This window comes from Miniopterus schreibersii (assembly GCF_964146895.1).
Source record: "Miniopterus schreibersii genome assembly, chromosome: 6".
Taxonomy (NCBI): domain Eukaryota; kingdom Metazoa; phylum Chordata; class Mammalia; order Chiroptera; family Miniopteridae; genus Miniopterus; species Miniopterus schreibersii.
In genome coordinates, this window is record NC_138107.1 from 68,768,825 (window position 1) to 68,789,349 (window position 20,525).

Below are 20,525 nucleotides of genomic sequence, written 5' to 3' on the forward strand. Positions count from 1 at the left end.
CTTTTAACCATATTTTTTTTAATATATTTTTTTCGACTTAATCTAGTTTTTCTCAGTGAAAGGATTCAGAGCCATGAAAAATAAATTCTTTATGAATTACAGTCTTAAATATTCAATTAAAAAACTAAAATTTTTAGAAGAATATATAGAAAGATAACTTTTGACGTTGGGGAAGGAAAGGATTTACTGAACAAAACCAAGATAATAAATTTATAATCTTGATTGTAGATTATAAATAAGTTCAATTACATTAAAATTAAAATTCTCTGGCCACCAAACAATACAAGAGAAACTTATAATACACATAACCTAAAAAAATTATTAACCAGATTATTAAAATAGCTTTCACAAACCAATTAAAAAAAAAGATAAAAACATATATAAAAACAGGCAGGAGATTTGAACAGCCATTACACAAAACAGGAAATGTGAATGACCCAAAAACGTATTTTTTTAAAAGTTCAACCTCAGTTGTAGTGAGGGAAATGCAATTTCAGACCACACTGGACATGACCCACTAAGTTGGTAAAACATTAAGAAACATGGTAATGCCAAGCACGAACCAGATGCGGATCAAAGGGGATCCCCGCAGTCACTGCGGGTGGGAAGAGCAGACTGTTGCAGCCGCCTTGGAAGCCACGTGGCCCTGCCTTGCAGAGCTGAACATGCGCACTCCCTGCAAGCCGGCAGCTTCACCCCCAGGCTGAGCCCCAAGCTCTCGCGCATGTGCACAGGGACACGTTCTTAGAGCATTTCTTATAACAGTGTGAAAACTAGAAACAACCCAAATGTTCATCAGCTGGGGAACAGATCAACTCTGGCACTTTTGCATAACGGGACAATAAGCAGTAGTAAAAAGGAATACATTATAACTAACCATAACAACATGGATGCATCTTAGAAACTAAATAGAAATGTTAAAAAATGCACTGCACACTGCATGACATCATTTTTATAGTTTCTAATATAAGAAACACTAACCAACGTATTGTTTTCTATATAAATGTGAATTTCCAAAAATAAATTTTAAGAAGCAAGGGAATAAAATCCATGTTCACAAGAGTCGGCAAGGATGCAGAGAAAAGGGGGCTCTGTAAAATAGGAATATCTATAAAATAGGAATATCTACATCTATAAAATAGGAATATATATATAGTCACTCCTAGGAATATTATCCAGCCATAAAAAGGTTAACATTTTGTCATTTGCAACAACATGGATGGACCTTGAGGGCATTATGCTAAGTGAAATAAATCAGACAGGAAGACAAATACTACATGACCTCACATATGTGCTGAATCTAAACAAAATAACAACGACAAGCTCATTGCTACAGAGAACAGATTGGTTGTTTCCAGAGGCAGAGGGTGGAGGGCAGGCGAAATGGGTGAGGGGGATCCAAAGGTAGAAATCTCCAGTTATAAGACACATAAGTCATGGGGTGTAATGTACAGCGTGGCAAATACAGTTAGTGATGCTGTAGTGCCTATGTGAAAGTTGCTAAGAGAGGAGATCTTAAAAGTTCTCATCACACACAAAACAATTCTGTAACTGTGTGGTGATGGATGTAAACTAGGCTTATTGTGGCAATCGTTTCACAGTGTATACGAATGTAAAGTCATTACGTTACACACCTTAAACTAATATAATGTTGTACGTCAGTTACACCTCAATAAAAACAAAGAAGAAGGGGGGAGAGCTCCTCTAAGCACAGGCGCCGGGGCAAGGCCGCGTGAGGCAGCGAGAGGGCGGCTGCTTGCGAACCAGGAAGACGGTTCTCACGGTTCTCACTGGGACGTGACCACCTGGCCCCCTGGCCTCAGACCTGCAGCCTCTGGAACTATGAGAAAATACATTTCTGAGGTTTAAGCCAAACAATGAAAATAATGATTTTTAAAAAGCAAGGGAATAAAATTCACGTTAACGGTTCCCTCTATGATGGGGAAGCTGTGGAATGGGGTTGGGAAGAAGCCTAGAGGAGATGCAGAAGTATTGCTTTTTAACCTAAGTGGTAGACTTCCAGGTAGTCATTGAACTGTAAATTGTGATGTATGTCCCTTACATCGTGAGAAATGTATCAAGTAGACATAATAAAAATGGTTTTTGAAGAGTGGAGGGAGGGGGGAAAAAAGTGTTATTTTATCTCATTCCTTACTGCACATAAGCACTGAATACATAAGAATATAAATGCACTCTTAAATGCTTTATCTTTTAATCCTGAAAAGTAAAATTCTTTTCTCACTACTCCAAATCATAAGCTAGTTGTAATAAGACGACCAGAGCAAACATCCTGAAATAGATTTCCACTAAAGGATATTTGTCAAATATTTAAGCACCAACTATTGGCTCCAAATTTCTCCTCACTGGGACTAAATAAATTAACTTGAATCACCAGCTTTCAAGATAGTTCTTAAAACAGAACATGATCCTATTGAAACAATTAAAATGAGACAATATTAATTACTACAGTACAAAGTAAATTAAAATGACTGTTAATATTTCAACATTTTAATGACCATGAACATTTAGCGATTAAAATCTCATAGTAAATGCCATCTGAAAGAGAAAACAATGTTAAATAGTTCATGTCTGTTGTAGAATCAATGTTGGTTACACTGACACATTTTGTTTTTTCCAAGCTAACAGTTTTGATACCCATGGGGGTGTCTTCGATTATGTTCTGCTAAAGGGGTTCGAGGCATCAAACAATCAGCTAAGGAAATTTTCATTGAGTGAGTAGTTTGCAGTGGCCCCTTTGATGGATGGTGAACATCGATCCAATCCTCTGGACATTTTGTGTTGGACACAGAGCTGTATAGCCAACTTAGTCCCTCAGTGGAGACAAGATGTTTGAATGCACTGTCTCCACCACCGAAGGTGACTCCCGGAGGCCCCAGTGATCCTTGTGCGGCAGGTGCCCCCTGCTCCACAAGAAAGGGAGCACAGGTGGAATCAGCTTTGGGGACCAGGACTGCATTCAAGCTCCCTGGGGTTCCTAATCTGATCTCAAAGCCGTTCTGGTTGCTATAGTAACACTAGCAAGAAGAAAGCAGGCATGTTTGTGGATGAAAAATTGTCTTCCTTCTTTCTAAATCAGGGAGACAAGTTACATATTGGTGATAGCAATCTATTCCATCAGCTCAGGGAACAAATTGAAGTCTAAACACTCAAAATGCCAGGAGGTTGGGAGTCGGACCTGATTACCAGGAGCTGGCTGTCCACTTGTGAATACTGGGGGGGGGGGGGGGGGAGGATTTTTGTTTCCCAATGGGTTTTGTGAGTTAGAGACCTAAGGCAAGCGGAGCTGACACCTTCCCCATCGCACACCTGCTCTGCAGAGACTGCGTTACTGCACCCGCATCCCCTAGCAAGCAAAACTGGTAAATGATAATTAGCTATTCCAGCTGCTCTCGGGGCTGTGCTTCAGAAAACAGCGAGTCTTCACTTCCCCGGGTAGGATTTGGGAGCAGATGAGTCTGCGCTTCTGTCAGGGGCCCCCCGATGCTGGTCGAGGCTGAGGTTCCTCTCTAATCCTGAATAACCGTTCCTGTTGCAGGCCTATTATGCGGTATTCCTGAACAAGGGCCGCCTGGAAGTGCACCTCTCCACAGGCGCACGGATAATGAGGAAAATCGTTGTCAAACCAGAGCCGAGCCTGTTTCACGACGGGAGAGAACATTCCGTTCATGTGGAGAGAGCGAGAGGGTAAGAGTGGCCCTGGGGAACCTGCGGTCCCACCGCGAAGCCCCTGCGGCTCCCTCTGCCTGGGCCTCTGGGTGCTGCGGCCCTGGGATGCGCTGCCAAAAACTACCAAGGAGCTTCATTTCGTTACGTCTCCTGCTTCAGAAGCCTCATTTACCTTGGCCCTTAGGACCTCCTCTCTCACCATTGTTATTCTGTGCCGGCCTCCTCTCCACCTTGGGAAAAAGCAAATGTATCTCTGAAGCTATAGATAGGAAAAATTCTCCCTCGGCACCTCTCCAGTGGCCCCCCTGCAATAAGTATGCACACGGTGAACCCCTCGCAGCCGCTCGGCCGAGCCGGCAGCCTCTGGCAGCTGCTGCTGCATTCAGGCTCCAAAGCAGTTACAGCAGCTGCTCAGGAGCCTGTTACAGATGCAGAGCGTCCAGCAGCTGCAGGGCCTCCGAGCCCCGGGGTGTGCGTGCCTCAGCCCCACTCCTGCAGGGTGGGCGGGGTCCCCGCGGCTGGCCTCCTGGGGGAGCAGAGGAGCCAGGGAAGGGAAAGGCTGCGATCCAGGAAAGCACTTGCTTCCCAGCCCTGAGCCAGGGAACTGAATGTACAGTGTTGTAAGCTGATCTCTCATGTCTTTGGAATGCTTAAGACTTACTTTACTGGGAAAGTCATCTGTATGTTTCATCCAAATGATATATGACAACTCAGAGTGGTAATTTGTTTAGTAGGACAATTAAAGAAAAAGAAAACAGAAGCCCAGAGACTTCAGACCTCCAAGCCAGCAATGCATTTCTTAGCTTGGAGACATAGAAAAGAACTGGAAACCAAATCTAGCGAAACCTCAGAACACAGTACTTTTAGATACAACAGTATGAATATGTAGCAGTAATTCAAGTAAGAAGATTATTCAAAAATTAAAGACCTACATTTTCTAATTACCCTCTTGTGTGGATAACAATTTAGATAAGTATTCAGGATTTCTTATCTGCTAAGTAAATGATAGAGCCTTCCTTGGCTTGTAGTCTTGTTACTATAGAGAGCCTTAGGTCGGGAGCCAAACTGATACTAAGCATTCTCACAGTGTCTACTGACTGAGATGTTTAGAAACCATGATTAAGACAAACGAAGGATCAATATTTGGACAAAGTGAGAACTTTTACTAATTTAATAGCCAGATATTGCAGTCATGGTCTCTGAAGAGAAATGACTGAATTCTCTCATTTGGGAATGCTCTAGAGTGCTGATTTTACGTGCCTTCCACACCAGACTTCAGGTTCTTTGCCAAATTTTAATCCTCCTCATTGTGGGAAGGACTTTTTTAAAGGCTTTAATTTAAAAGAATTTTAATAAGCAAACACAGATTTCAGAAATATAGTTGCCCCTAAATCATCCAAAATACATTATTTTGTAGAGAAAGGATTCTGATAGTCCAAGTGCATCACAATGTTGCGATAAGGTGTCCTTTTAACAGGTGTTTCTTCAAGAAGGGCATTTTATTCTGCCAACCTCACAGCTGTTGGCCATCAATCCAACCTTTATTTGATTAAGCTCAGTGTATAGTACATCACTGAAAGCTGATCATTCAGTTAATTGGCCATATAAACAAACAGTTTTGCCATTCGCTGTTAATTAAGGGATAATGTATTAGACATATTAGTGCAGTCACCGAACTCTTTGGCATAGCAAGAACACATTTGCTGTCACAGTGTCCCATTCGGCACTCTAAGGTCAAAAACAATCATCACCTGTCCTGTAAGCAAGTGTTACAATTAACTGATTTACCAGAGATCCCTAATGACCGTAAGAACTTCACCTAAAACATTTTTAATGCTTCATACCTATTCTGTGGCATGCTCTGTGTCAAATGCTAGACAAAGATTATGTCCTTTAATGGTTCTAAATGTATGTGAGATCTGTATTAATATCCTTTCCTCACGGATGGCGAAATATTAACTAACATGCCCCAGATCACATAGCTAGTAATTTAAACCCATAAATATATATGACTTTAACACCTCCATCTGTGCTCGCCAACTATTTATTCTTGCCCCCTTTTGCGACCTCATAGATTTGTAGCTTCATGTTGATTATGATACTCTAATCAATCTGGAAATATTTACTTTCTCCCAACACTTTTCAGACCATAAATGTCAATTATCATTTATTCCCCTAAAACCCTAAATAAGATGGTAACTTTAATACCACCTCACAAAATTATTGGGCTTTTGCCATATCAAGAGGTAAACTTTTCAAGATTGCACTTGGCCTTTTCTCTCCCTCTCTGCCTGTCTTTACCCCTCCTCCCTCACTCGCCCTCCTTTCCTGTCCCCTCAGCTGCAAGAATCTCACGTCAGTCCCTTTGATGTCTAACTCCGTGGGACTCCAGCAAACCCTGCTTCTATAGCTGCTTTGCCTTCTGGTCCTTCCTCTGAAGTCCACCGAAATGGCCAGTGGCTCTAACTGGACAAAAACATCAAGCCCTAAGAGCTGGAGTAGATGCTCAGGCTAGTAGGTTCCTCTTCTGGAAGAGCATTCTCTATACAGGAATAGAATTAGGCTGAAGACCACAGAGTTGGATTGAATATTTCAGGACCACTGTGGGTTTCCCAGAATCTAGTCATGATTTGGACACAGCAACCCAGATATTTCTATCTTACCATCTGAAATATGTTCAATGAAAAAAGCTTCCAATTTTATTTTCATGTAAATTACAAACATTAGGGCACTTCTCTTAATATCTTCTTCTACATATACAATCCGATTGGTGGTGTTTGGAAAAAAATCTTAGACCAATAGCCAAAGAAACAGAAACGCTAAGAATCAACCATTGAAATTATAAGAAAATGCAGCTGACCTATCATAATACTAATAATAATGTAATTTTTATTACAGTGGTTTTTGCACATAGTAGGTCCTCAGTAAAGAGTTTTTGAATAGATACTTGAAAACAGAAAAATACCAGAATCATAATGGCTATGTCGATTATGTCCCTCACTGAATTATCTAGGTTTGATGCTCCTAGTATAAATTATAAGCAGGATTTAGCTGTAATCTTCTAGCAATGCCCTTATTAAGTAACACTACCTCCGTGCAATCCCTTAATTAATGTTTTCCACTGTTTGAACTATGTATCTTCATTTTATAAATGAATGAAATGAGTCCAAGCAAGATTAAATGACTGGCCCAAGTTCACACAGCCAGTAAGTTCGCACACTGATACTTAATTCCAGTCTGTTCCTTCTGAAAGCTCATGTGTATTCTCCGTCCCACCCTGTGATCTAGTAAGAAAGGACCACTGCTACGGTCCCTGGGGCACAACCAGACTAGAGAGTCTTCATCAGAAAGAGAAGAGCCTCTGGCTCCTTAAAAATTCTAATCAAGAGCAGAGATGTGCTTTCCTTGGAAAGTCTTTAACAGTGGCTTAAAGCCCTCATGAAACCCTTAGGAGCAATGCTATATCATGTTAGTAAGAGGATGCTTTTAGCAAAAGAACAAAAGGTATTGGGGGAAGGAAAGTGGAGGACAACTCAGTGAGTCACACCCAGAAGTGAGTGGTTTTCTAAGTCTCACAAAACCACCAGCATTCTTAGCAATGAGGTTGAACCTCCTGAATTTTGCCAACACAGCATCTGATAAAAAACAAAACCAAACCACCCCCCCCAAAAAACCCCTCATGTCTTTTCCCCTTTGAAACTAAATTCAACCTGCCTCCTCCCCCTGAACAATGACATTTTGAGCCACAACATAATCCATTTTTTCCATTCCCTTACATTTGAATTGTCCCAACGCAGACCAATTTTGCAGTGCCATTTCAGAGCATCTTTGCACTAGTTTATTGTTTCTAGTCCTATATGTGGCTTTGACTCCTGATAAAATCAAGTAAGATAGCATTTTAGGACTGAGTTTTCTCCCCAGCTGTGAAGTAAGTTTTCAGCAATCCATTCATGATCCTCAGGCCTGAGACTAACCCTGATGACTAATAGCCCCATGCTGACTGGGACTGAAGTTTAAAACCGGCTTCTAGACAAAAGAGAAAAGCCCTGGCTGGTGTGGCTCAGTTGGTTGAGCCTTGTCCCATATACCAAAAGGTCCCCGGTTCGCGGGCACATGCCTGGGGTGCAGGTTCGATCCCCAGGAGGCAGCTGATTAATCTATGTTTCTCTCTCTCCCTCTCCCTTCCTCTCCCTCTAAAAAAATCAGTAGAACAGAAGAGAAAATGCCGTTGGTCGTTTTCATCATCAGAACTCTTTGTGTCCTCTGATTCTTTGCCCCAGGATTCAAGGATTGTGCATAAGTAGCGTGAGGTTCTCAATTAGTAGTGTGTGAGTTATCTCTCATAAGCAAATTAGGGAAATTAATGAAACAGCCACTGAAGGGGAAAAAAATCATTGCAAGGAACAATCAGCTTGGTGTTCTTGCCTGCCTCTTCTATGCAAAAGCCAGCAGCCACATTTTTTCTAAAATGTCCTGTAAGTGCCTACTGTTGATTCCTGCAATCTAAGCTCTCAAGAGTACATTTTGTCCCTTAGTAAGAAGATAACAGCAAGCACAAACCAAGAAATAGCCAAATGAAAAGTGACCCCATGCTGTGCTAAACCCACTGAGCCTTATCGGATTAGATACTGCTCCACGGCGCAGAAGCTTCACTCTGCGGGCTCATGTGTTGGGCTGGGGACCACTGTTGTCACCGCCACCAGAGGCTAATGTTGTAGCTACACCATTGCCTCTTTTAAATAAACTCTCAGGGAGAGTTAAGGAGGGAGGCAGAGGGCTCAGGGCCTGAGAAACAGTATCCTTTGTTTAATGTAGAATACCTGATCATCGACTATGGGCTCACTTAAAAGCTAATGGAGGGAGGGGTTAGGGTAGAATGAAAGAGGTTGATTTCCAATTGTATTGGATGTTATGTGTTTTTTATACTTGTTTATATTAAACCTTTTGTCAGCATCTTCACGGTTCAAGTGGATGAAGACAGAAGGCATACGCAAAACCTGACGGCAGAACAGCCGATCGAAGTCAAAAAGCTTTTCGTGGGCGGTGCTCCACCTGAATTCCAACCTTCCCCACTCAGAAACATTCCTCCTTTTGAAGGCTGTGTATGGAACCTCGTTATCAACTCTGTGTAAGTGAATCTCCGTGCTACTACATTTTTTTTTTTTTTGGTATGAGAATCACTGTTGCATCCACACTGCCCAAAACCACAGGGCGAAGGAAACAGTGAAGAGCTTCAAGTTAGAGTTAGAAAATTGCACTGATGGCCAGTAAAACCGGGGAGGGTAATTTGGTTAGATTGTAAGGAAATGAAACAATGAGAAATAAGAAAATGTTTCATTTTAATTATGTTCCATTAGCCCCATGGACTTTGCACAGCCTGTATCCTTCAAAAATGCAGACATTGGGCGGTGTGCCCATCAGAAACCCCTTGAGGATGGAGATGGAGGAGTTCCAGCTGAAGTAGTCATCCAGCCGGAGTCAGTGCCCACCCCAGCCTTCCCCACGCCCACTCCTGTTCTGGCGCATGTAAGTACTTAGAGCTTTATAATTTGTAGTCATTTTAAGAAGGAAGTTCATTCAGAATACTTACTATTCTTTATTGTTAGAATTATAGGAGGGGCAACCTGCCATGAAAACCTATTCTCCTTACATAGTGCTTGGATAACTTTTATTTATATATCTGCCCTCCTTTCACTACCCTGTTTATAAAATGGCACATGTTTTCAGATGAAAAGTTAGAAAGCACAGAAATGTCTTCAAGATTGAAATCCACCTATAATACCACACACAGAGGCAACCCTACTTACATTTCACATGGTAGATCTCCATTTGGGATTCTGCTCTTAATAACTGGTAATGCATAATTTAAACTGTTTCTAACCATGATGTAAATATGATTATATAAGCATGTATGTGCGTGTATGTGTCCATGCATGTGCACGCACATGTATAGAGACAAAATATTTCAGGGTATGGGGAGTGGAATATCCTTGGTTAGAGCATGGGCTCCGGAGTCAGGCTGCCTGAGTCCACATCTCAGCGCTCCAACCTACTGTCTGTATGAATCTGGGAAATTACTTAGCCAGTCTATGCCTCAGTTTTCTCATCTGTACAGTGAGGATATTAACAACACATACATCAAAGAGCTATTATGCAGATTTAAAAAGTTAATGTTTGTTAAATGCCTGGCATATACTAAGCATTTAATAAATGACACAATTACTATATAGTAATGAACATAATGACTACTTTTAAGTGCTTTCTATGTGCCAGCCACTTCCTAAACCATTTCCATTCAGTATTATATGCAATTTTCATAACAGCTCTGTAAATAGATATTACCCCATTTTTAGTCATGTTGGTAAGAACTAGTTCGCCTAAGTAACTCACCCACTGACACGGCCAGTAAATGGCAGGATCAGAACCTTAATCCAGCGGGTCCGGCTCTAGAGTCTGGCTCCTTATCACTGCAACGCTCTATCTTTGGAATTTCCCCATTGGTTTTACTACTTCCCCATTGGTTTTTCACTATTAGAAACTATATTCTGTTGAACACCCTGTACAGTAAACTCTCTCTTTCTGATTATTTTTTTAATAGATTTTTTTTTTAAATAGATTCTTAGGTAGCGAATTATGGGGCCAAATGATGAATCTGCCTAAGGCTCTCAACACATACATCTGAACTGCTTTTTCTAAAGGTTACACCAATTTACATTCTGGCCATCAGTGTGTCAGAGAGCGCGGGTCTCACCGCACTCTTGACAACACATGGGTCATGTTTATAATGCTTCCCAGTGGATGGGTTGAGTTACCCTGAGTGCAGATTTTGAAAACTCTCGAATGCCTTATTCCCTTCCTTAGCTTCCATGATGGAATTGGGAGGTCTGTGAAGAAGTGTGCTCCTTGTCACTAGAAGTACTGATTAAATGAGAAGCCAAATGGTCTTCTCTCAGGAAAACCAATCATTTACTTCAAGCATCACTTTATCTTCTGTAAAATGTGGATGGTACACCCACCTGGCCCACCACGTGGGGTTGCTGTAAGATTCAAATGAGATAATATATGTGGAAGTCCTTTGAAAATCAACAAACAACAAAATTGAAACAGACTCACAGACAGAGAACAGACTGATGGTTGCCAGAGGGGGGGAGGGCAGCCGGGTGAAAAAGGTGAAAGGATTAGGAAGTACAAATGGGTGGTGACAAAATAGTCTCGGGGATGAAAAGTACAGCGTAGAGAACACAGTCATTAACGTTGGAATAACTGCCGGCCTGCGTGGCTCAGTGGTTGAGCATCAACCCATGAACCAGGATGTCACCCGTTCAATTCCCGGTCTGGACACACACCTGGGTTGTGGGCTCAGTCCCCAGTGGGGGGGGTGCAGGAGGCAGCCCATCAATATTTCTCTCTCCCATCGATGTTTCTGTCTCCCTCTCCCTTCCTCCATCTCTCTAAAAATCAATTTTTAAAAATATATTGTAATAACTATAGATGAGGCCAGTTGGGTACTAGAAATATCAGAAGGAACATCAGAAGGAACACTTTGTAAGGTATATGATTATCTAACGACTATGCTGTACACCTGAAACAAATACAAAATAATATTGAATGTATACTGTAATTGAAAAGTAAAATATAAAAAAGTAGTTAAAAGATTTGACTATTTTATAACAAATATTTATTAAGAGCCTACGAAATGCAAAGGTGAATAATATACTATCGTTGCCACTCAGAGAGAGGGAGAGAGAGAGAGAAGCTAAGAGACAGAGATTTGAGAAAGAGATATTAACCTAAGTCACACAGTAAGGCAATACGTGTGGAGGTTATAGTCCAGATCAGTGCTGAGTGTGAGCTGCAAGCAGAACCCACTAGCTTTCAAAATTGAAAACTGGAAGCATGGCAGGCAACACCATTAAGCTAGTGGTAGCTGCAAGTGTGAAACGGGTCCATCAAGTGCAAATTTTACTATGCTGCCGCTCTCCTATATTTAAAATCTTGCAATGAAACAACGCAAAATATGTCGACGTACTTGTGACATTACGTACGTGAGGAAAACATTTTTAAGTCAGGATTTATATTTAAGAATTAAGACTTAGACGTTAATTCCTGAAGTGGGAACGGCCCGTGTAGGAATCTGCTGTTTGTTTTAGCGCCGTTGACAGGCACCATCTCCTGTGCTCCGTTCCTTCATTTCCTTCTTCTCACCAGCACACCCCTCCCACCAGCAACGTACAGCATGAGGACAGTCACTGTGCTCCAGGGCCATTTAAGAGCACCTTGAGATATCCCTGCCCTGTGAAATGGATTATATCAATCCTATTATAAACACATCCGAACATCATAGATCAGAGAGCTTTTTACTCTATCTCCTCGTTTGATAGTGGGGTAGCATCTTCTCTTTCCACCTCTCTCTTATTCTTTAGCCCATTTAGAGCTGAATAAACCATGTCCACATATCGGATTTGTGGATGTTTCCCACGGAGGACGGCAAGAGGTGGGGGAGATAAGAGACTGGACTGGCAGTATTACAGAAACTTGTCGAAACGTGACAGACTCTCTGCAAGCATATGCGGTGTTTATCGCAAGTCTTTATAACCAGTGTGGCCCGCATGGATTTGTATACTACAAGCTGACTGCATTTTTTTTTTTTACTTGAATTTTGTTAGAAAATTGAACTTGGAACCTCAAAGTTTAAAACACGATCACTAATAAGAGCCACATTAAGTAGGCATGAAGAGTCCCTGTGCTGTTGAGGGCTCTTGAGAGTTGGAGGGGAAAAGTGAGCAGAGAAGGAAAGAGTAGAGCAAAGAAAGCTATTTCTCCAGCAGCTTTAAGGCTGTGAATTTAAAAACTAAGTACAGCCCAGGCTGAAGGATAAATCGATTGGATACTGATATGTATTTAAAGGGGAAACACACATTTTCCATACTGCAAGCAATCATTATCCAGGCATTAGTGTGTAAATGTTACTGCAGGTGCCCAATGCTTACCCAAAGAGCTTGTGTGCAGGGAGTTTACACATTCAGTTTCTCAATAAACAGCTTGAGTGGGGATTTTATGTTTCAGAACATTAAACTCACTGCTGCAAAAAGTATCTTCCACTTGGTATTCACCTATAAAGGAGATCATCACAAAGGAACACCGAACTTCTCAGATGTGATTTTAGCCCACGTTTGTTACAGGGGGTTGTTGACTCATGGGGAAAAAAAAAAAAAAAAAAGATGCAATTTTTATGATCATTTGTCATTTGGTGCTCTCAAGAACAAAGGTGCCAGTTGTGATAAATGCAATTTAAATCTCTGCTCAGTACCAATCTAAATACAAGGAAGGCATATCCACCAGTCATGTGCTATCCTGAAGCCAACAACTCATTTCCAAATGTCAGCGGCCAGCCAGCAGTTGGAAATGACCACTACTTTATTCTGACCTGAAATTAAATGAGTGACGGTGTGAGGGTGGAGGTGTTCTTGCTCCATTGCTAATCGGCTGCCCTTCCACCGGGCCTAAACGTGGCTTTGGGCAGCACGCCGGCCTTCAGAACCCTCTCCGACCTCGCCACCGCCCTCACCACAGGGGCATCGCCACACTGAGACTCCCCACCCCGGCTTGTCTGTCCACAACTCGCCACCTGCCGAGCAGGGACAAACAGGAAGCAGGCCGATCCTGTCCTTCCACACGTTTCCCCTCTACGTGCTTGTAGTACTTTAAAGAGTCCCCACAAGGTGGCAGGATTGTAACATGTTGAGATTGATGAGCCTCTACTGACATGGACATTTTTTTTTTTATTGTTAATATTATTGTTTTAACACATTTCAGAGACCAGTGTTTCCGAACTAAGTCAGGCAGAGTATCACATCCATAAAGACGATGCCTCCTCTCAAGCTCTCATTGGCTTGGGGGAGGAAGATTCATCTTGCAACAACTATTCTTTAAAAGTAGAAGACCCTCCTACCCTTCTTTCTTAACTTAGATTTCTACGGGCAACAGGGTTGAAAATGTCCTTAACAACGAGATCATTTTACGGTTGCAGAAACCACAGGGCACTTTCTGTTCCATCTCACAAGTTCCCCTTTAAAATGTTACAAGGAAAAAAGACTCTTGAGAGGCAGGGTGAGCAGCTCCACCCTCTGAGGGGCCCGGGGGAGGGGAGAATGCAGCCCGCAAACCTCTAGAAAATGCTGTCCCTGGTTTCAGATTCCCCCCGGGGGGAAAGAGACGCAGAGCAGACACCATCCAGTCCCCTTGACTTGCATGAAAAACATTACCAGGTTAGAGGTTGGAGAATTGTCTTCCCATTTAAATCTTAAAGTTGGTACATATAAAACCTCTCACACTGGCCCTTCTCAGTCCTCTTGCAACTGCCAATTTTGTAAAGGAAGGTAATAGAAGTTTTATTAGAGCAATAACCATAATATCCATTCCATTGCAAACTCATGATAGTAAGCACCCATTTGGATGTCCTTAACAAACAATGAACTTAGCATAACCTTTATACTTTGGGGTTACCTAATAGAGTGAGATCCATTTGTTTTTACCACTCTCTGCTATGACACTGGTCCATCTGGGGACACTGTTTTATTAGCCACTCCTTCCATCTGCTGCTCAAGATCCACCTGTTGCAGGGACCTTCCAACAGGCTCTCTTCTTCCTAAGTTTTAAGTGGTGTGTTATATAGTGCTTTTTAAAAGGATCCTTACAAAACTCCTGTCCTTTCCTGGTCAAAGGTTTCCCTAAAATCATGTAAGCACCTCCTTTTTTTATTTAGAAAATCTGACAGGATTGACAGAGAACTGCTTTCTCCTCAGCTCAGGATGAGAGTTGGACATACCTGTCCAGGATACCAGCAAGCCAGGTTATCATGGTGTCCCGGCCACAATGCCCTAGATATATTAAGATAAAAGCTCTCCATGGCAAACAACTGCAACCAATAAAATACCTAACCTTTACAATTGCCACTCTGATAATTTTACAAACTACATTAGAAAATTTATTTTGCTTATATGTAGTAACTAGATGAGTAACCACAGTGGTAACAAGAACATGGAAATAGCGTGCCGATGGGTTTCTTTTAGGCGGCACGTTATTGCTCCTTAATTCCTCAGAATCCATTGACCTTTTCCATCCCTCGGTTTTCAGAGCGGAGGGTTTAGAGACATTTAACCAAAATCAGTGGACTCCCAGCAGGTAGGATTCTTGGGGATTTCTGAGGAGGACCGCAGGCTGCTTGTGCTTGTTGTGATGGTCCTCTGTACAAAAATATCGTGAAAGGATGAAAATGACTCCAATTCTATTAATAGCATCATTGAAGCCTTGCTCTTTGGGCTCTTTTTGCAGGCTGCGTAATAGGAAAGGTGCCGTATGTTGATTCCAAGAGAGGCCGTTCAGCTGCGTGAATAAATAGCACATTGCTGTTCTACCCACTGGGTTTTCGGTATCTGTGTGAATTTCAGCAACAGCCTGCTCTTTGTAACTGACCATCTCCTGGAAAGCAGGAAGGGAAATACTGCTTCCATGAGGACCAATTTTATAACCTTTCAAAACACTTAAAGCCTCTTACCTGCTGTGGCAGAGTGCTCTAGTCGGCTAAGCTCAAGAGCAAAGAGAGCCAGGCTTTTCCTCATCAAGTAAAAATGTCCTGTGTGCTGATGAGTCATCTCTGAGGTACACTATTTGGAAAGAACACTCTGCATGCCCTGGACTGTTGGAGAGCCTATGCTGAGTCAGCGCTCACTGGGGCAGTGGCCCATCCAGAGCTGTTAAGTGCAGATCTTAAAAACAGATGTGTTATTGAGAGAGTGCAGGTTATTTATTTTCTCATGTACTGCATGTTCCAAAAGACTTCCTAAGCAGCTTGTGCATTGAGCTATTTTGTGAAAATACAGAACAGAGAAAGGAATTGTGGCTTGGTAATTTGAGGAGCCTTGATTAGCTATTGAGCTGAGGGCTACAGTAGCCAAACATGGTCCACCCAGACAAGACTGGCTCTCTAATTTGCAGGGACCAGAGCAAAATGAAGATGCAGGGCTCCTTGTTCAAAAATGATTAAGAATTTCGAATTAATAACAGCAGAGCATTAAAGCCAGTGACGCGCAGGTGCCACTCCTCCAAGCCCGCCCTCATAAGCACCCTAGGAAGTGGATCTTGGAACAGTGGCAGTTGAAATGGTGAATGGTGGGTTACATTTTTTGAAAAGTGCCGGGTTGCCTAGCAACTGCTTAAGGACCTGAATGGGCTGACTTGCAAGTTTAGATACACCATCTTGAAAGTCTAAATTCATGGAAACCTTCTAGTAGACATAATTTTCAAGAAAAAGTCATGCAGTGGAAGACAGATATGGGGAGGGCAGAAAGGAACACAGTTTTCTACTCCTATGACCCAATGGCTAGCTTGTCATTTTCCCTGTTCGAGCTTCAAAGAATAAAACTCTTCATAATTGAAAAGGGAATTCCAGTTTTCTCAGAAATATAAACAACATTTTTCTTTAGAGGATAATGAAAACATGAATTAATCAGTGAATTTTCATTAGGCAATTCAAAGGTACAATATAAGAAAACTGATTCACATTAGCCAAACATTTAATTATAAATACCTGCTATGTGGTAGAATACAGGATTGAAAGACTGTTTTATTCTTAAGGAACTTAAAACAATTATGTGACATTAAACTAAAATAGAAGAAACAATTAGCAGCATAACATTTTTAAAGGACGGGTCCATAATCTCCCCTGTTCCTCTCCTTGGTATTTTACAGGGTCCTTGTGCTGTAGCACCAGAACCAGCTCTTTTGATAGGGAGCAAGCAGTTCGGGCTCTCGAAAAACAGTCACATTGCAATTGCATTTGACGACACCAAAGTTAAAAACCGGTACGTATTATTCCGAGATAAGAGACAAGAACTGATAAATGGAAATACTGAGTATTTGCATTTATTCAAATTTAATCAACTACATTTATTAATAAATGAAGTGAGCTTTTTTAAATTCACTGAGTACAGGAGAGAATAGAGTTATATTTGTCTGAGCCCGGTTTAGGAAATCAGCAGAGCTGGAAAGTCCTCATCTCAGGAAAGGTTTAACTGTCCTGTACGAAAATTCACCCATGAGCAGATGCCACTCTGTCTTAGAATAAGAAGGCTCATTCTTCTGTTTTTACTTTGCATGCTTTTATTTCATAGCCTCACGATTGAACTCGAGGTACGAACCGAAGCTGAATCAGGCTTGCTCTTCTACATGGCACGGATCAATCATGCGGATTTTGCTACTGTTCAGCTGAGAAACGGATTTCCCTACTTCAGTTATGACTTAGGAAGCGGTGACACCAACACCATGATCCCCACCAAAATCAATGATGGCCAGTGGCACAAGGTAACAGTCCCCAGGATGCTGGCAGTGCCCTACAGGGCGGGTTCTCGATGGCAGCCTTAAGCATTCCCCTGGCGCCAGAACTATTTTGCCAGTGCAGACACAGACCTGGTGCTCCTGGAAGGTAGCCCAGGCTAAAAATAAAGCGAGTGCTGTAAACAACTGCCAACCTTGGAAATGTGATCAGACCTGGGTAGGTTTGTATTTGACCACTTACATGCCTCATCATGGTGCTACAAGATTCCATCATTGCTACACAGCTGTGTTTCCCAAACGTCTGTCTGCAGACAAGGGCCAGGTAGTTGAAGACATTCTTGCTGCTGGAAGAGGGAGGCATGGGCAATGAAGCATGTTCGTGATAAAGCGCTATGAATTCAATTAAAGGAATAATATTTATTCTGAGATTATATTTTTCTACTTTTAAGGTAACAAAAGGACCTCTCTTTTATGAAATTATATTTGACAAACTTAAAAGTGGGCAATACTAAAATGGGCCTTAAGAATTATCCTCCCATCCCACCGCATACTGGTCTGTAAAAACCAAGGGTCTGGGAATCTGTTGTATCGAGTTTAAAGGGCTCTAGGGTATCATTTCCACAGACAGTCACTTGGAACAACTTTTAAAACATTGGCCTTGCACCCAGAAACTGGTACTATTATGGGCACAGAAGGCTCATTTGCCAGCTTACTGTCCTCTTTGGCATGACTACAAGTAGATAATATACTGCCTGATTAAAATGAAAACTCAGAGTTTGTTTCCACACCTGTGATAGCCTGTGAAGTAAAGTTTCCCTAGGTAGACCAATAAAATGCTTAATTTTCAGAGTATAATGTTATTAGATGTTGTATTTTATATGTTGACATGCTTGGACTTATTAAATGCTCATTTAACATTTTATATGATTAGCATATCATATAAAAAGCTAAAGAGCCTAAAAATATATAATAAAAATGTGATGTCAACCAATTCGTTATCTTGGAATGAAAAATGGAATCTTTCTATTTGCTCAGGAGCTTATGATTTGCAAATATTGATCTTTATAAAGGCAGTCTCATTCGGGTTTAGTCTCATATTTGGCTAATAGGATAGTAATTATGACACTTGAGAAAAAGACATTGTTGGGCTGCAGTGAGTCTGGGATTAAGAAAGAAAGTTTAAATACCAAAAAAAAAGAAAGAAAAAGAAAGTTTAAATACAATGAGCGGACACATTAAGAAAGGATTTTATTTTTGAAGGCTTTTTTTTAAAATTACTTCGCAAAGCAGAGTAAGTGTAACATGGGGTCTTCTCGTCCCGAGGTAGGTTCGTTGTTAAGCCATCGCTGTTACTGCGGCCTTCCACGCGGGGCCACAGGCCTTTTTCTAAATTCAGACTCAAGGTCTTTCCGCTCAAGCCAGCCTTCACGCCCCCTCTCACTCCGTCCCAGAAGGTAGTTCACTGCGCTGCTGCGAGTTCAGCGTCGGCGGCTCCCGCCCCCCTGGCCTGCTCTGACCGGGGCTGCAGGGACAGCAGGGCAGCCTGGACGCCGCGCTCCCCTCCGGCTGCGGGAGGAGGCCTGTCAGGCACAGGGACGCCGCGCATCTGAAACTGTGCTGGGGCGCCCAGCTCTGCTCAATCAAACTAATGCGCCTTTAAAATCGGACATGAATTTTGCAGCTCACGTAGTCATGACAGGGCTCTCAGTCTGCCCGGTTCCTTACAACATGCTTACTTGGCAACCTTTAGACGAGTCTTCAATCTAAAACTCATCCAGGAAGATTTTCACTTATATTATGGGCTTAGCGCATCTAGACACTCAGTAAGTTATTTTTGCTTTTCCTGAAGAATATCCTTCAAGTTCTTATGCGTTATCCTCTGCATATTTGAAATGTATCCATGATTGGCATTAATAGCTCTTCTTCTTTTTGTAGATTAAGATTACTCGAATTAAGCAAGAAGGAATTCTTTACGTAGATGACGCCTCCAACAGAACCGTCAGTCCCAAGAAAGCTGATATCCTGGATGTTGTGGGGATATTGTATGTTGGTGGGCTACCCATCAACTACACTACCCGGAGAATTGGTCCAGTAAGTGTCTAATTTGTTTCTTTGTGGCCTAAATAATCTGGCTGAGTCAGGTATGTATTTTTAATTAATAGGTCACATTGGTCAATGACCACTTATAATTAGGAAGGAAGTCACCTTTTCTAAGAAGAGACAGAAGGTCTTCCAGACAGATTTGACTAGGAGAGGCAATATCACAGAGCGGAGTGTGGATGCTGGAGGCAGGCCCCCTCTGAATACCTGCTTAACTATTGGCTAGCTATGTGATCTTAAGCAACTTACCTAATCTTTCTTTGACAAAGTTCCCTCTTTTGTAAAATAGAATAATAATAATACCAAACACACAAGGTTTGCTGTAAAGATTAGGTGAGGTAATATAGTTAAGGTACTTGAAAGAGTACCAAGTGTAGAGAGCATGGGACACCAAGGAGGGTGATGGAGATAGCATTGAGGATACTGTTTCAGAACTGGAGAGTTAGCAAATATTGAGAGATGCAGTTTTTAGATTATGGTTATCCAACACTACATTCAGAATTTAAAGTCTTAACAATTTTGTAAGTCAATATTCACAAAATAATTTTTTTGTCGGAATGTGTGTCCTGGTTTGCTTTAGAAAGCATGATTTTTATTTATTTTGCACAGGACTTCTCTTGTATATTTCTTCAAAAATTGAAACATACTTCTAGATAATGCGTGTATTTTACAAGAGATAACATGAAACCAATGCATTTGTCATGGGAATAGCAAACCAGTGTTGGAACAGTGTAGTTTTAAGGTTTCAAGTAGCAGCTCATTGTGTAAACCTTGATTGAATGTTGTAAAATGAATTCATACGAAGCGGGATTTTGGCAAAGTTTAAGCACACACAAAACTGAGAGACGTTAACCAAATAATGAATGTTGGAGCCTGCTCCCCCGGTAGAGGCCACTATATGACAATACTTTATGCAAGATGTCAGCATTCTACACACCTAATAAACACGTGTATTAGAAAGCATGATTTAAGAAGCACAGAGGATTTGTGTTTTTAGAGAACATGCTCCATACAAATGTGATACATCTCTATGCGCAAGTCAGAACACACGATAATGTGGAGCTGTTCCTCATCAAAGACGATGCTCATCGTGGTTCTGATTCTCAGCACTTGGCTCCTCTTATGGATGATCCATACTGCCTTCCTCTCATAGAGTTTGGATATGCTACCTGAGCCTATCAAAATGAGAGCGTCGGAAGTGAGCATGGCAAGAGCGATTACATTGCATCCCTAAAACCAGATGGAATATAATGGAGCCGAGTATGACTGATTTATTTCCACAGTCCCTAAACTTTGGATGTTTTGTGCAGACTCTCAGGTTTTATGTGTTTATGCATTTTCTTAGGAAAGGGTTCACGGCTTTCATTATATTTTCATAAGGAAGAAACACTGCACCAAACCTA

At 41.6% G+C, this 20,525-nt stretch overlaps 1 protein-coding gene across 6 annotated transcripts in view; it reads left to right on the top strand.

The window, feature by feature from the left end:
• LAMA2 (laminin subunit alpha 2) overlaps positions 1-20,525 on the top strand; it is a 459,384-nt gene that overhangs the window by 432,293 nt on the left and 6,566 nt on the right. For all 6 annotated transcript variants that reach the window (XM_081140004.1, XM_081140000.1, XM_081140002.1 and 3 more), the window contains 6 exons: positions 3,557-3,705; positions 8,639-8,815; positions 9,045-9,213; positions 16,438-16,550; positions 16,860-17,049; positions 18,958-19,113. In XM_081140004.1, the coding sequence (XP_080996130.1) occupies positions 3,557-3,705; positions 8,639-8,815; positions 9,045-9,213; positions 16,438-16,550; positions 16,860-17,049; positions 18,958-19,113 (954 nt within the window). The remainder of the gene's footprint in view (positions 1-3,556; positions 3,706-8,638; positions 8,816-9,044; positions 9,214-16,437; positions 16,551-16,859; positions 17,050-18,957; positions 19,114-20,525) is intronic.